Consider the following 14,720-nt stretch of genomic DNA (forward strand, 5'->3'; position numbering starts at 1 on the left):
CGGATGGTCGACAGCGTATTGCCTCTACTACAAAGAGCATCTTGAGGCCTCTGGCTTATAAGCAGATTCGTCCTTCTAACAGAGAGCCATTGCTTGCGAAGAGTGCAGAGAATATTTCTGCATCCATCACGCCTCGGAAGGCTGCTCTCAAAGAGAACTTGGACAACAGCCCTGTCAAATCCTTAGGATTTGAACCATACGAAGGTGACCAATCTGATCTTTTCCTCTCGTCTCTACCACCCAGAAAGACCGAGTGGTCGGGCAGCCGAAACGTAGCTCTTCCACAAACACCAGTCACTGCTGTTCGAGTGCGAAACCAAAGGCAGTCCACTCCAACCAGGAAGTGGAACTTTGGAAAGCCAGCGACACCCAATGATGTGACGCCACGCTTCTCTCCATTCGTTTTGACAGACGTCTCGTATAATGTTGTGGCGATGAAGAGACCTTCGTACGGTGGAGGTATCAAACAGCATCAACTTCTGACGCCACGTCAACCGCCGACGCCACCTCTGCCTCAGACACCGTTGAAGGGCGGTGCTTTGAAGAAGCTAAGTTCTCGGGCTCGCCAGACTAGACGCACCAAGGTCACCTACAGCTTTGATCGAAATCACGAACTGAGTCCATGCAGCGAGGACAGCAGCCCTTCGCCTTTGGCACTTCATCCCGAACGAGTACAGAATGATGCCATTGCCACAATGACTTTGGAACTAGCTAACTGCAGCGATGGTGTTCAGGTCACGACAGGAGAACCGTTGGAGTACTGGTGCGGCCGCATGAGTGTGCTCACGGACCGATACCGTAACGAGCGCTTCCTCAAGTGCATGGAATCCGACCAGTCGGCTAGATTGGAGAGTCAAGAGGAGACGCGTGACCGGGTCCGACGGGCGATGCAGCATCTGTACAGCATGTGTGCGACAGACGAGGCGAGAGCGAGTTACAAGGTGAGCAAAGACATGACTTGACTGACCATGTTTGCGGGTTCGGTCATGCTGACTAGATGGTGCGAGCAACAGGCTTTCCACCAACGCGTGAGCGCGATTGCGCAACTACACGGCAGTCGCGGCCAAGAAGACACGATGACAGCATACATCCCCTGGACCCAGGTCGTAGTCGGCAGTGGGGTGCAAGCGGTCGACGATGTTGACGACAAGGTCGATAAAGACTTGTCGAGACGTGGCACGACGAGGGAGCAGTCTGCAGAGTCTGGAGATGGATCCGACAGTCTAGTGATTTCGATGGCGGGATCTTCGACACTTGGGTCCTTGCGGAGGCTCTCTTTCATGGGGCGCTTGCTGGGCAAGAATCGACGGGGTGCAGAGTGACGAGAGGAGGAAGACTTGTCGATGGCCGGACAGAGATGGGTGATTATCGTCGAGGTCGGTATTGCTGAGTGTGTCCCTCATAAAAGTGCGACATTGTATGAACATGCATAACACATATCCGACTGAAAACGACAATGGCCCATGTAGTCGATGAATCCTAGTTGTGGTCACATAGCTGGCAGTCGTTCTATGATTGTCGTCATTAGGGAAATGGATAATTCTGAGCATTTCCTGTGACTTTGTTGTGTGTTTTTTATTGTTGATTTGTTTTCCGTGAGTCAGATAGAAGTAGTCTGTTCCGAGGGGGTTTTCTTCTTTTTCTTTTCGTGCCAAACGTAAGGGTAAAAGACATTTCCTCCATCTAATGATTTCCTCCCCTCCTCAAGCCTTGAATCAGCATATGAAACGACTCAACACAACTCATCGTCCACCACTCGGTGTGCTCGCCCCAGCAACATCCCCTCCAGAAGAAGCCTCCTTCTTGCGCTGCGCAATCGCCCTGAAATAATGCTGCATCTGATCGAACTTTGTGACAAAGAACCACATCTTCTCATCGCTCTTCCACACCAGCACGCCGATCGTGTCCGCATGCAGCACCGCCTTTTGGTATTCGTCGCGCGTCGCCATTTCGCGGATCAAGTAGCCCGGGGTGGCGGCCATGCGCTCGCCTTCGAGCTGCCAGAGGCGGATCTGGTCGACGACTGTTGGAGGTAATATGGGGCGTTGCTTGCGGAGCACGGGGTGGGCTTGGGTGGTCAGGTATTCGATTATTTGGTTGGCGGTTATGCCGGCTGAGATGGCGGATTGGATCGAGGATTTGGTGAGCGTTGCGGTCAACATGTTGGGAAAGCGGGTTTTGAGGTTCGCGAACAGGGAGAGGATGGAGATCAGTAGGGGTGAGGAGGTGTAGGCGTAGATGCGGTAGTTGGTTTCGACGATTATGTAGCCCTTTTCTGTGTCCGAGGGGGTGGGGTTTGTGGAGGCGGTGGTTTGGGGGGTGGGTTTGGACTTTGTGGTTGATGCTGCTGTTGTTGAGGAAGAGTCCGGGTTTGTCGAGGATACGGTCGTGCTGGTCAGCGATGAATTCGTCAGGGCAGGCGAGTCCGAGGTCAGAGTTGTTGCCAGACGGGTCGGGTAGTAGCGGCTGCTCTGTGGCGTTCGGCGATAGATTATACCAAAGTCTGCCAGGTCGTCCAACATGTGGTGTTGGGTCGGGGTGAGGTTGTCGGTGGAATATGACACGCCCAGCTCCAATGATCCGAGAGTGAAGAGAAACGACAAGACGTCGACAGAGTCCATCTGAAGCGTCTCGGCAAGCCTCAGGTACTCGATAAGCAGAGTCCATATCTGCGCGTTGACTTCTTGCAGCAAGAAAGAAAAGCCCGTCTGTGTGATGTTTGCTCTCTTGCCGTGAATGTGCACGAAGCCGCCTCTTTCGAGCAGCTGTTTCGTTCCAGGACTGATGTTGACGTTGCCCGCGAGGCCCGAGTCTGCGCTTCCGACAACAAAATAGAGGATTGCCTCCCACTGCTCTCGTGCAAAAGTATCCAGGAAATCAACGCTGACGTCCTCTTCGTCTGGGGTGTCGCTCGCAACGCCGAAAGACCGATGGTTGCCTCCGCCAGTCAAGGCGAGGCGCAGGGACTTTGTGAAGGCCTTGGACAGCACGTATGCCTGTCTGCCCTTGTCGTTGCGAGTCTCTTCTAGGACCTTGAGGCGCAGCAGGATGTTCAGAGACTGGTCGCGCGAGCGGGTGCTCTCGCTGTCGGCCTTGATCCAGGCATCCAGATCCGAGGCAGACAGAGGGATGGGCATGTACAGCATCGCCATGACCATGTTCTTGGCCAGATGAGGCAACATGCGGCGGAAGATGGCCAGCGCAGTCGAGGGCTGCTGGTATAGTTTGTTGAAGATTATCCCGGGCTGAGCCTCGAGATAATCGAGCACTCGCTGCGAGGCCATTGACATTGTGTCTTGTCTTGTCTTGTTCTGCTTCTCTTTCAGCCTTGACCAGGCAGCAGCAGTGACGGCGGCAGTCGATGCGCCCGGAATGGCGGCGTGAGGAAGAAGAGAGTGACAAAAGAGTGGTGGGCCATTTGGGTCAAGACGGCATTTCCTGTGAGTTCGTGATGATATTCCACTTCCGACTTCTGAGTTGACTTTCGCTCCTTCCTTCCCCGGGCGGGACGTCACTCACTCGGTCATCTCATCGGCTGCTTTCAGACTCCAGGCACGGACCTGACTGTGGACCCTGGCTCTGTCTGTTCCAGCTGTATACCACTGGGTACCTATTCGTTTATCCTCTCTGAGGTATCTTGCTTCAAAGTCCATTTCTTGCACATCCTTCTGGACTCATTTACTTCTCATTGTTCCTCAAGTCTAGCCTTGAACCATCACCGTCATCATGGCTTCACAAAAGTGCCTACCATTCGTGAGAAGTGTTGGTCGTCATCGTCACTCTGCCTCGGTCACCGGCTTGTCTAAACAGGTGCTGATGCTGTGCTTTCTTTTACCAGGTCTGGGAATCTTTCCGAGCCAGCTCCGGTCTTGAACCTAGGTACTTGGTGTCTTCTTGTATGAGTCTCAATGGATAAAGTCACGGCATACTGATCAATGTTTCAATTGCCTAAAGACTCTTGAATGGGGTATGTTGACTCGGATTTATTCACATCTATGTGTCTTTCTATAGAGTCGTTTGCTGCTGAATTTATTTGAATGCATAGCGATACGAACCATGTTTGCCCTAGACTTGGGAGCAGACAATCTGATTCGCACACTCACTAACCTCTCCTGTCCTTTCAGCTCCGAGTCACGGGCGCTACTCCAGGTGTAGTCAACTTTGAGCTTCCAATTGAGCAGCACCACACAGTGAGTGCTGCTTTTCGTCCACCCTTCTCACGTCCAGGTCTTGACGCCAGACAGAACCGCCTCGGCATACTCCACGGTGGCACCATCGCCAGCATGGTCGATCTCGGCGGTTCGCTCGCCGTTGCCTCGAAGGGTCTCTATGCCACTGGTGTATCGACCGACCTCAATGGTAGATCTCGCTTTCTTCTTTTCGCGCTCGAAATTGGCTGATGCCCTTTCCAGTGACGTATCTCAACTCAGGAGGAAAGATTGGAGATATCATCAGAGCTGTGAGTACTCGACGCACCTTGTTCCTAGATCCCGGAGACTAACAAAGTATGCAGGAAGCCACGTGTGACAAATGTACGTTGCAAGTCCAGAGTCAAGGGGAATGGAAGTGGCCAATGATATGCGAATAGTCGGCAAGACGTTGGCCTACACGTCAATCAGGTTCACCAATAGCAATGATGAATTGGTCGCCCGAGGAAGCCACACCAAGTGAGTGACCCGGTCTTTTTGTTTTGTTTTAGCCCTGGAGTCGTGCTGACAGGTCGTCAGATTCGTCTCACTCGCGTGGAAGGACCCTCAGAACATCGTCGACGAATTGTCTCCCAGGCCTCAAAAGCCTTCGTGAAGGACCAGATAGATGGAGCATCTTCTTCTCGCATCATTAGACGAGCAGTCGGAAACTCGTTGTTCCCATTTGCTTGTAGCTGAGCCTTTCGTTGGGTCATCATGCTTCGTCAGGGCGGGTGTATATATCGTCGTGTAAACCCAGATAGACAATGGCAACCATATCGTAAAAAGTCCATTATCTGCGTCCAAGATCAATATCAAGAACCTTGACCATCCTCGTGCTTTCAGCATCAGCATCAGCAGAAGCAAGTCCAAAGAAAGGCTTGACGGCCACATCCACGACCTCCTCAAACAACCCCTCGATAACATGATTCAAGTCACTACCCGTCTGCGCGAAGTCCGGAAAGGCATTGACCTCCAACAACGACGGCAGACCCTGTGCATCAACCAAGAAATCCACGCCAAACACCTCAAACGCATTCGGCAACGGCTGGAAATGCACCATCATGCCGCGGGCAGCAGCCTCGAACACCTCGCCCGTGACGCGACAGATGTGCGCAAACACGCTCTGTTTCCAGTCCTTGGCGAGCCCCGGCACGTCGTCCGGCAGCGCCCAGAACGCGTGCACGCTGCCCTCGCGCTCGCCGCTCTGCATGCATGTGTTCGTCAAGTGTCCGCTGAGCTCGTCGTTGGGGTCTCCAGACGCGGACTCCCAGGGCGGCGTGTAGGCTTCGCCTGCGAAGAGGGCGAGCATGGGCTTGTAGACGTGGACGCGTAGCGCGCCGCCGGCGAGCACGTAGACGCGGATGTGGAATTTGCGGTTCGCCGAGGGGAATGTGGGCGAGGTCAGCAGGAGCGGCGGGTGGATGTAGGGTTGGGCTATGAAGTGGCGGAGCTGCGAGGTGATGATTCCGCTGTCTCTGTTGTCGTCGTCTTTCTGCTGCTGCTGCGCCTGCGGTTCGTTCTCGTCACATGAGTGAGCGGCTTCGTCGTCTTCGTCTTCGTCATCAGACGGCGGATCCCACGCCTCGAAGATCGCAGTCAATTCGTCCTCGGTGCTGAACAGCCTGATGCCCTGTCCGCGATCACTCATGCCAGGCTTCAGAATCCACCACTCTCTATCTTTCGCATCCAGCGCCTCGTTCCTCTCAAACGCCTCGCGCAACTCCCACGCCTCGACCAGCGCATCATCCAGAAACTCGGCAAAGTCCAGCTCAAACTCTACGCCCGGCTGCATGTGCTTCGGCAGCGTCGACTCCGGGTGCTTCGACGCCCAGTGCGACACGGTGTTGGACAGGTAGTGTTTGCGGATCAGCGCTTTGCGGATGATGTACGAGTTGATCATGTTCGTGTCTGGGTGCGTCATTGCGCGGTCGAGGTCGAGAGATTCGTATTGTTTCCATTGTAGGACTCTTGCGCCGGAGGGGAGGTTGTCTGGTGACAGAGAGGTTATGGGGATCGAGTGGGATCCGAGGCGCGAGGTCATGGCGGATTGAATCAGCGGTTGCACGTAGCTGTCTTCGTAGTCGATTCGGCAGTGGATTTTGTCCGTTGGGGCGTCTTGGTCGGCCATTGTTCTTCTTTTTTTCCTTGTTTCTCTGATACACGATTTATATAATTATAACCTTTTTCTTGGACAACCTGGTCGAAACGAATAATTATTTATCTAGGAAGCTTTTGTCTTATCGCGGCGATAGTTGATCCCGAAGACCGATTATCGCGGGCCCGCAGTGGCCTCTGACCAATCACGTTGCTTTTTGGTCGACATCACTTTATGGTTATACGTCCTTTTGCCGACTTGCTTTATACTGTACTATTGCCATTCATCAAAGCATGTATATATATATGTCTTGGGACTGGAAAGGGAAGACGATGTGACCGTCCTATACGGAGTACAGGGTCTCTTCTGCTATGACGGCGCTGACATGATGAAGATCAGGTTACGATAATACAAATACCATTCGTATCGCGAAAGCAGTAATTAGTGCAATCTTCTGCCAGCATTTCTTTTCGTTCGTATGGTTGCTGCTTCCCACTACTTCTTTTTCGCTGGCGCTTTCGTAAAGAAAGAGCTCAGCTTCTTCATGCCCGAGGTATCGGCTTTCGCGAGCGCCTTGACTCCCCTGGACACATTCTTCTTCGCCTTTTCCTCCTCCTCCTTTTTCAAGCGCTTGGCTTGTCTTGCTTCTTCTGCCCCTTCATCGTCAAAGCCGCTGCGTTTTCGACTGATGTTGTCCGAGAGTGAGCGTAGCGCCTGTTGTTCTCTCTTGAGACTCGCGATCTTCTCGAGATGAGCGTCCAGCGGCTGAAAATTAGTTGGAGACTCGGGGGACGACAGAGTGGTGTTGAGGGTTCGTCGTAGTTCCGCAGGTAGGTATGAGGAGAAGATGAAATTCAATGCTGTCCGTAGGCGCAAGAGACGTATGATCTCTTCAGGCGCAGACGCTTCTCGAGCCCCAGGGTTCGCCTCGACCGAGGTTGCCTCTGTCAACACAGACACATTCGAGTCCTGGGTCTTGAGTGGCGGGGTAGTCGTGGATTCGGCTGTGCTTTGACTGTCTAATACCGGCGTTGAAGAGTCATCGTTCTCGGGCTGCCAAGTTTGCATGCTTTCTTCTGTCAAGATAGCCATCATCGGTAGCTTCAGGGGCTCTTGTACAAAATGTTCTTCCAGTGAAGCAGGCAGTCCGTTCGCTGCCATCCTGTTCGCCTTCTTCTGTAGCTCAGCCAGGAGCTTGTCATGAGACAAGCGATACATTTTCTCGTCACCGGCGTCTACGTTGTCGCATACCGCCTGTGCACGGCGCTTAAAGGTACGACGCAACAAGTCCGACCGGATCAGATGCCTGAGGTGTTTCGAGTTCTCTGCTAGAGCATCGAGATGGTCGTCGATGGACAGGAACAATTGTCGCGTCTCTCCGGCCTTGGGGATCAGGGCTGGCAACAACACAAACAGAGGATCAAGGGGTGTTGCAACCAGCAGATTCGCGTCTTGAATCACATATCCCCTGGTCAAGTCGGATTCCGTGGCACCGGTGGTCGTATTTGCAGGTGGATGTGTTGTGGCTACATCTTCGATCGCGTTGTCAGCGCCGTTTGAATGCTCTTCTGTCCTTGGAGGAGCCAGTAGCCAACTGCTGGGAGACTGCTTGGGTGTGGCTATCTTCGTGAATTCATAGATGCCTTTCTCGGGACAAAAGAAGTATCTGGATGGTGTTCTGGCTGCAGAATTGGGAAGAGTGATGATGCGCGCATCGGGAGAAGTGTTGTCCGGCAGAATGAACAGTGTAGGCGGATTGGAAGTGGACGGCGCGAGGGTCTTGGATTGGTCTTGTGCTTCTTCTGCCACTTTATCAGATTTGGTCGCTGCTGTTCTCGTTGTCCTCGTCTTCATATTGAGTCAGCAGGTTTCTGGTCGGATAGTATAGTATAGCTGATATCAGTAATCGACTGCTCGAACAAATCAATTACATTTCCCAAAGGCGCGATTTGGATACCGGGACGACGCGAAGAAACGCGCCAAGAAGCAGACAACAACGCGACAGACTCGGCTAAACATTCCCCGAACGGCCGGGGTTTGTTGAGTTTCACAGGCGCATGCAGGGAGTGCAGAGTGCAAGGAGAGATGGAGTAAAGAGTGAGTACGACCGTATGCATGAAATAGCTGTTCCTTCAGGTCCTTGTATAGTCTGTTCATTCGTGTTTATTCGCCTTATCCATGTGTCCTGTGTCGCAAGTCTGAGGCCAGGGAATGACCGAACCCGCCCATGACCAAGTGTATATACTGTAGAGACAGGCAATAATCATGGTCATCGCAAGGGCATCTCCGAATGCCAAAGGTATGTATGCATGCATCATTGTTACATTCAGTTAATTTATTCCCACCCGTGCTTCTCCGGATGGGGGCGCTTTTTCGTGGAACAATTGTCCTGACACATGACTCACAGTCTCGCCTGACAAGAACAATGCCAATTGGCCGCCAAAATCTCCGTATGAAGCTCTGCTAAGCTCTCCGAGTGGACGCAAGAGATGGGAAGAACACCACGACAGGTTCTCCCGTCGAGATGCTTCGCCGTCCCCTCGTGGCAAACCAGTCACTACTTCAAGGGCATTGCAAGCTCTGCAGAACATGTCCGATGATGAGGATGGTCGTAACAGAGCTGCCGATGACGATGAAGACGACAACGACGATGATGAGGACGAGGAGATGCTGCGTCTCAAGTTGCAGGCGATCGAGGCCAAGTTGAAGTTGAAGAAGTTACAAAACAAAAGAAAACAGTCCAGCGCATCCAATGATCACAATAACGATGTCTCATCTTCCTCGCTGCCTGCATCTCCAAGAAAGAGGATCAAGTTGTCTTCACTCGATGTCAGGCCGGGAGTTGAGATCCCCGTTTCGCCCGTCAAGGACCGCATGCCTCCTCCAGACCTGCCCAAACAACACACTTCCCCAGCTCGTGTCCTCCTGGGCATCGACAAAGGCCTCAAGGCCAAGGATGTTTCTCTGAAGCGCGCACGGCCAGGAGCACACTCAAGCACGTCTGGGGCCTTCACCGACGCGAAGCCAGCTCCGAGTTTCAGCGAACGTATTGCCGCAACTCGTCTGTCCAACGAGGAGCAGGAGGCCAAGCAAGACCGAATACAACAAGCCAGATCTAGAGGCTTTGCACTGCCTCATCCTCCTCTGTCGCGACCTTCGAGCAGTGCCACTTCAAGGGCCACTCCTCCGCCCTCTTCTTCCTCTTCTGATGCCCAGAGACCACCTTTGTTCCGCAAACCACTCTCCTTCTCTTCAGACGCCGGCTCAACCTTAGACAGTCCTTTTGTCACGAGAACACGAACCACTCCTGCCTCGGCCCTCCCGCCATCCAGTCGCTTTTCGCACATCGATGGTGACTCCGAAGGCAAGTCCACCGAGCCGTCCGAAGATGGGTCTGCTTTCGAGTCTTTCTCTGCCCTGCACCTCTCGCGTCGGACCATGCCTCATACCGATCTCGTCCGCGGACTGGACGGCAAAGAACTTTATACACTGCCTCGCCTGCTGAAAGAAGTCAAGGCACCACTTTACGACCCGCCAGACTGCGAGTCCGACTATGTCGTCCTTGCCATCATAGCCTCCAAGTCTTCCCCTTACACCACCAAAGCAAAGCACCAGACCACCTCCAATGCCGAGCCAGACCTCCAAGAGGAGATCAACCCGCGGAACAAATTCATGGTCTTGACCCTGACCGATCTCAAGTGGGAAGTTGATTTGTTTCTGTTCGACACCGCCTTTACGCGTTTCTGGAAACTGACGCCAGGCACTCTCGTTGCCATTCTCAACCCACTCATCATGCCTCCCAAGGCAAACCAGCACAATGGCCGCTTCAGCCTCAAGCTGGGGAGTTCGGACGACAGCATCCTCGAGATCGGCAACGCCCGTGATCTAGGCTTCTGTAAGAGTATCAAGAAGGATGGCAAAGAATGCGGGAGCTGGGTCAACAAGCGAAAATCGCAATTTTGTGAATACCACGTCGAACTCGCCGTCGAAAAGACTCGCAAGAGCAGAATGGAGGTTAATTCCATGTACCGTCCCACAGGCAACGCCTCGTTCAAGCCCAACAGCCGTCGTCCCGGTGAACATCCGTCCGGCTTGAGGAAAGACTACGAGAGCGGAGGTCAGTTCTACATGGGCGGCAGAGGTGGACTTTCGGCAGCAAAACTACTCGACGCCGAAGATCTAGGCAAAGCCGAGGCCATGAGGAAACGACTGAAAGCAAGAGAAAAAGAGCGTATCCTCGGAGAGAAATTAGGTAGATTAGGCAACGGCATGGGCGCAGAGTATCTCCAAGCCTCCTCTGCCGCCGCTTCTTCCTCAACCAACCCATCGGACAAGAACAAACCCCCCAAAACAACCACATCTACCACCAGCTCATCAGCAACAACAATAGACAGACCCAACGCCTACGACCACGACCTCGACCCAGAAGCCCTAGGCCTCCTCTCCAAGAAAGCCGCAGACGTAGACCTATCTCGCCCGACACGACCGCGCAAACGTGCCTTCCAGCCCTCTTCGTCTCAATCGACCGTCGCCCCATCGCCGCGAATCCGGACAACAGGCGGCAGCACAGAAGCAATGGGCTGGGGCGGCGCGAATAGACGCTTAGGCTATGGTGCGCCTCCTCCTGTCCCTGCATCTCCCGAGAAGGGCCAGACGAATCTGCATTTCTCCGTTGCTGCTGCCGCAGACAGGTCAACACATGAAAAACAACGACGACAGACGCAACAAGACCAACCCGCCTGCACCGCCATCGCCAGTAACACGCGAAGCAGCCGAAGCGCCAGCCCCCGCAAACGAGCGCGATTCGACCTCGAAGGCAAAGGCGTGCGAGAGCCAGGCAGGGACAGTCTCGGCGGTGCTGTCGCTGTCGCTGCTGTAGCAGCCGCTAGTGCAAAGGACAACAACAACAACAACAACACCGACTTCGCGGCAGCGGACGTCAGGAGAGATGCAAAAGGCAGAGTCATCGTGACGCAGGCGCCCGATAGCAGTGATGATGATTTGGATATCTTTTGAGCTTAGCTGTTTCTTGTTTCTCTTTTTCTCTTTTTTTTCTCTGAGTCGATCGCAGTGCCGACAGACACTTTTTCTTCTTCTAGCCCCCCCCCCCCTTTCTTGGGCTCGGAGTTTGGTACTTACTCTTCTGTCGCTCGGCAGAGCAAGAACAGAAGCCCTGTTCGAAACTAGGTAGGTAGCGCTTGACGGGTTCGTCTAGCTAGTACCTCTTTTCATGAAAGTCTTTCTTTTACCTGAGGAAGAGGAAGGAAACGGGGGATGATAGGACCAGCACTGTATCCTTTACCTTTTGTGTATTTTTACTTACATTAGTACACACGTTTTGTATAATTATCAAGAGCATCATGAGATAACTTCCGAATGACATTGGTCGATAACCCAATCTCTTGTTATGATTTACCTTTGCGCAACCATCTGAGACAGGCACACACATCTGGTGTCGTGTATGGGAAAAAGGCCACGTAATTCTGATCTGATTGTGATTTTCTGTATTCCTTCTCGCTTCTACTGAGGGGGTTGTAATACATGTGCCTTCGAGGACTCGTTAACTTCGGTTCGACATAAAATCTCCTGTCTGTCGGTCTGAAGCTTGTTCGCTACCTATCTGGCAAACCATTCTCATAGCCATCTTCAAGCCTCTCCAGAGGAACAGATGGAATATAGAGCAGCCTTGACTACTCAAAGGTGCTAGCGGTGCGAAAGGAAATGTAAAGAAAAAGGGAAAACCTCGTCTTGAAGCCAGATTGGATGGACAAGGGGAGGCATGAGCTACGACGAACCGCCATGATCTCGCCAGCAGCCATCAGAGCTCCCATCGATGAACCTCGATAAGACACTCGGTACATTTGAGGATCAAGAAACGAGAATTGACATCTTCAGTGACGCCGCGGAAGGAAACTGGAAAGGGAGCGCAGCACTCCATGTTGTTGCAGCTGCGAATATCCAGAGACACATCCTTCAACGCGTCGAGGATGACGCGGGACTTGTGCGGAATATTGTGTGCCTGCAGGGGTGGGGGCCCGCCGCGGTTGTTACGGACTGGCTGATCGGATCCAGCATTGCGAGTTGGGACGGGCCAATTTCCTGCTCCCATGTTGCCGTCGTATACAGGAGGACGGGTCGCGAAAGCTGGGGAAGGGCGTTGAGGGGTCAGGTTGCGAGCGACGGCGGTGTTCGACTGGTTCTGGCCCGTCTGTTGACTGCTTCCGAGAGTCTCAGGCTTCTTCATCTCTCTGTGCAACCGGGCGTTTTCGGCTGTAAGTCTGCGAATTTCATCATGTAGCTTCGCAATGCGATGAGGCGAGACGCTTGCTACATTGATCGAAGCTTTGTCTGCTTCGGCCCTCAAAGGATTGGGGATCGCGTCCCCAGCATTCACCCTGATTATGGTATTTTCGGCGTCAGTGGTAGTGACTGGTGTGGGCTTAGGTCCACCCACGGATGGAGACATCAGTCCTGATGTGATAGAGGCTGCCGACGACAATGGGCTCATGGGGTCAGATGAGGTCTTTCCGGCTGCGTACCGACCCTTTTCATGGTCTCTAACGACCTTTTGGAGGAACGTCTCTGGACCTCCGTGAGAGACCTTGACGCTGTCTGTAGCGGTACGTCTGTTAGCTACAGCAAGCTGAGCAGTCATCTTTGTGACTTTCTCCTGAAGGTTCTCAGATAGAGCCTTCCGGTCTGTACTGCCAGTTGCCTTGCCCGGGCCTACAAGATCCTGACTGTAGTTCCGAGAGTGGATTCTTCGCTGGGCCTGCTCGAAAATCTGTGTCTGACATCTCCGCTCGGTCTCTTCGATAGCCTTCTTGACAGAAAACTTAAGAGTCTCTTCCACACATGCGGCAGCTTGTTCACAGTTCCGTCTATACACCTTCTCGGCCGCACTTGTCTCTTCTTGACGACGAAGACGCTGGTCCTCAATGTACTTTTTGAGAGAAACCACTTCAGACGCAGCTCTCTCTTGGGCGGCGGTAGCAGGAGTCGATTTCACAGCCGCACCTTCATTCTGCTTCATCACATTGATCTGACTCTTCAGATCTCTGACTTCCTTCTCGAGAGCCAACTTCCTGGTGTTTGCCGCAGCAAACCTGACCAAGAGGCGATGTTTCTCAAGACTTGCCTCGCCAAGGGGAATAGGATCTTCTGTCATGGGAGGAACGTTCACGTGCTTGGCTCTGAACTCAGCCGAGAGCGGTTCTGGGTCGTAGATTTCAACGACTGCATGGAGAAGCATGACAGTAAAGTCGGGAAATTCTTGCAGCAAAGCAGTGAAATCGTCAGCGAGTAAGAGCTCTACGATGTTCAGAGCGCACTCATGGGCAATCAGACGACAACCATCGTCAGTAAGCAGTCTTGGTCTAGTGGTCTTGATCGCAATACGCAGGAATTCGTAGAAGCCAAATGCTCGAGTACAGGCGTACAGGTGATGACTGAATTGAGTGATTGCGAAAGTTCTCAGGTTTGGGATCTTAAAGCTCGCGGCAGCCTTAAGCAGACGATGGTGGGTGAAGAGCGCCCTGAACTTCTCATTCGGAATGTCTTCTGGGCACTCAAGTTGAACCTTGTCGAGCCATTCGAGGCCGTTGCTGGAGTCACCATCAAGGCTCACGCCAAATTCATCTTTGTCGCCGAAGATGAGGTAAAGACTATCATTCTGTTTGCCAGGAGGAACATAACGCGATAACATCTCATCGGTCATCTTGTAGACGTAGATGTAATGATCCTCAACGGCAAAGGGCATGTTGTAGCAAAAGTGAACGATGCGATGAGTCGTTGCTATGTCGATGTCGTCCGAAATGCGTAATACCCGTGTCTCCTGGTCCTATAGCTGAGGTTAGTGAACGAAGCTTCCAGGCCTTCAAAAAGGGTAAGAACCTACCTCGGACTCATCGTCGATCGAGCCTGCCATATGAGGTGATAATTCCTCGATCATGACTGTATGTCCCCTCCACACGAAATTACCATTGACAATCATGAGATCACAGTAGCGATCTAACATGGAAGGAGTGCCTGGACCTCGGTCCGGCAAGATCCTTGGCTGTACGCTTGACATCTTGAGGGATCCTAATGAGGGTTGGTATTCTGCGAAAGAACGCAAAGTATTGAGAAAGCGACGTGTTTTATCCCTTTGCTACAGCTTCAGTAAAGGTAAGAGCAGACTATCATATGCCCATGACAGCCGTGTCACTTACCAATGTGCTTCACCGACGTATCAAAAAGCCGACTCGCTTCTGCTCAAGAAAGTCTTGAAGCAAACGTTATCACTTTGATGTGAGTGTGCGGATCGATCAACAAACAGACAGACGTAGTGAAGCAAAGCGAAGTGGGAGACGTGCGAAGTGAAGTTTATCAAAACAACAGACGTGAGAATTTTTTCAGGCAACGACACGCCCTCCATCCTCGGCGGCGATGTTGCA

The 14,720-nt window shown here is 52.7% G+C and overlaps 6 protein-coding genes across 7 annotated transcripts; 2 read left to right on the forward strand and 4 right to left on the reverse strand.

Moving 5' to 3' along the window:
* Nucleotides 1-1,742: 1,742 nt before the first annotated feature.
* AAFC00_001466 (uncharacterized protein) lies at nt 1,743-3,290 on the reverse strand (the record flags this gene model as incomplete). The annotated part of the gene is made up of 1 exon (XM_069340659.1): nt 1,743-3,290. One exon carries the CDS (start codon nt 3,288-3,290, stop codon nt 1,743-1,745), a length of 1,548 nt encoding a protein of 515 aa, XP_069204129.1.
* A 436-nt stretch (nt 3,291-3,726) lies between these two features.
* AAFC00_001467 (uncharacterized protein) lies at nt 3,727-4,803 on the forward strand (the record flags this gene model as incomplete). The annotated part of the gene is made up of 8 exons (XM_069340660.1): nt 3,727-3,762; nt 3,839-3,886; nt 4,125-4,190; nt 4,245-4,359; nt 4,413-4,459; nt 4,514-4,532; nt 4,589-4,667; nt 4,728-4,803. 8 exons carry the CDS (start codon nt 3,727-3,729, stop codon nt 4,801-4,803), a joined length of 486 nt encoding a protein of 161 aa, XP_069204130.1.
* Nucleotides 4,804-4,980: 177 nt separating this feature from the next.
* On the reverse strand, nt 4,981-6,318 carry AAFC00_001468 (uncharacterized protein; the record flags this gene model as incomplete). Its single annotated transcript, XM_069340661.1, has 1 exon — nt 4,981-6,318. One exon carries the CDS (start codon nt 6,316-6,318, stop codon nt 4,981-4,983), a length of 1,338 nt encoding a protein of 445 aa, XP_069204131.1.
* Nucleotides 6,319-6,780: 462 nt separating this feature from the next.
* Nucleotides 6,781-8,139, reverse strand: AAFC00_001469 (uncharacterized protein; the record flags this gene model as incomplete). Its single annotated transcript, XM_069340662.1, has 1 exon — nt 6,781-8,139. The coding sequence occupies one exon, from the start codon at nt 8,137-8,139 to the stop codon at nt 6,781-6,783; it is 1,359 nt and encodes a 452-aa protein (XP_069204132.1).
* A 411-nt stretch (nt 8,140-8,550) lies between these two features.
* AAFC00_001470 (uncharacterized protein) lies at nt 8,551-11,301 on the forward strand (the record flags this gene model as incomplete). Its single annotated transcript, XM_069340663.1, has 2 exons — nt 8,551-8,584; nt 8,693-11,301. 2 exons carry the CDS (start codon nt 8,551-8,553, stop codon nt 11,299-11,301), a joined length of 2,643 nt encoding a protein of 880 aa, XP_069204133.1.
* Nucleotides 11,302-12,103: 802 nt separating this feature from the next.
* Nucleotides 12,104-14,356, reverse strand: AAFC00_001471 (uncharacterized protein; the record flags this gene model as incomplete). Of its 2 annotated transcripts, none has more annotated exons than XM_069340664.1 (2): nt 12,104-14,125; nt 14,183-14,356. In XM_069340664.1, the coding sequence occupies 2 exons, from the start codon at nt 14,354-14,356 to the stop codon at nt 12,104-12,106; spliced, it is 2,196 nt and encodes a 731-aa protein (XP_069204134.1). The 2 variants fall into 2 exon arrangements, with proteins under 2 accessions (XP_069204134.1, XP_069204135.1); XM_069347700.1 differs by having other exon boundaries at nt 14,183-14,212.
* Nucleotides 14,357-14,720: the final 364 nt, after the last annotated feature.

The sequence above is a fragment of the Neodothiora populina genome (assembly GCF_041146345.1).
Source record: "Neodothiora populina strain CPC 39397 chromosome Unknown canker_contig_12, whole genome shotgun sequence".
Classification (NCBI taxonomy): Eukaryota; Fungi; Ascomycota; class Dothideomycetes; order Dothideales; family Dothioraceae; genus Neodothiora; species Neodothiora populina.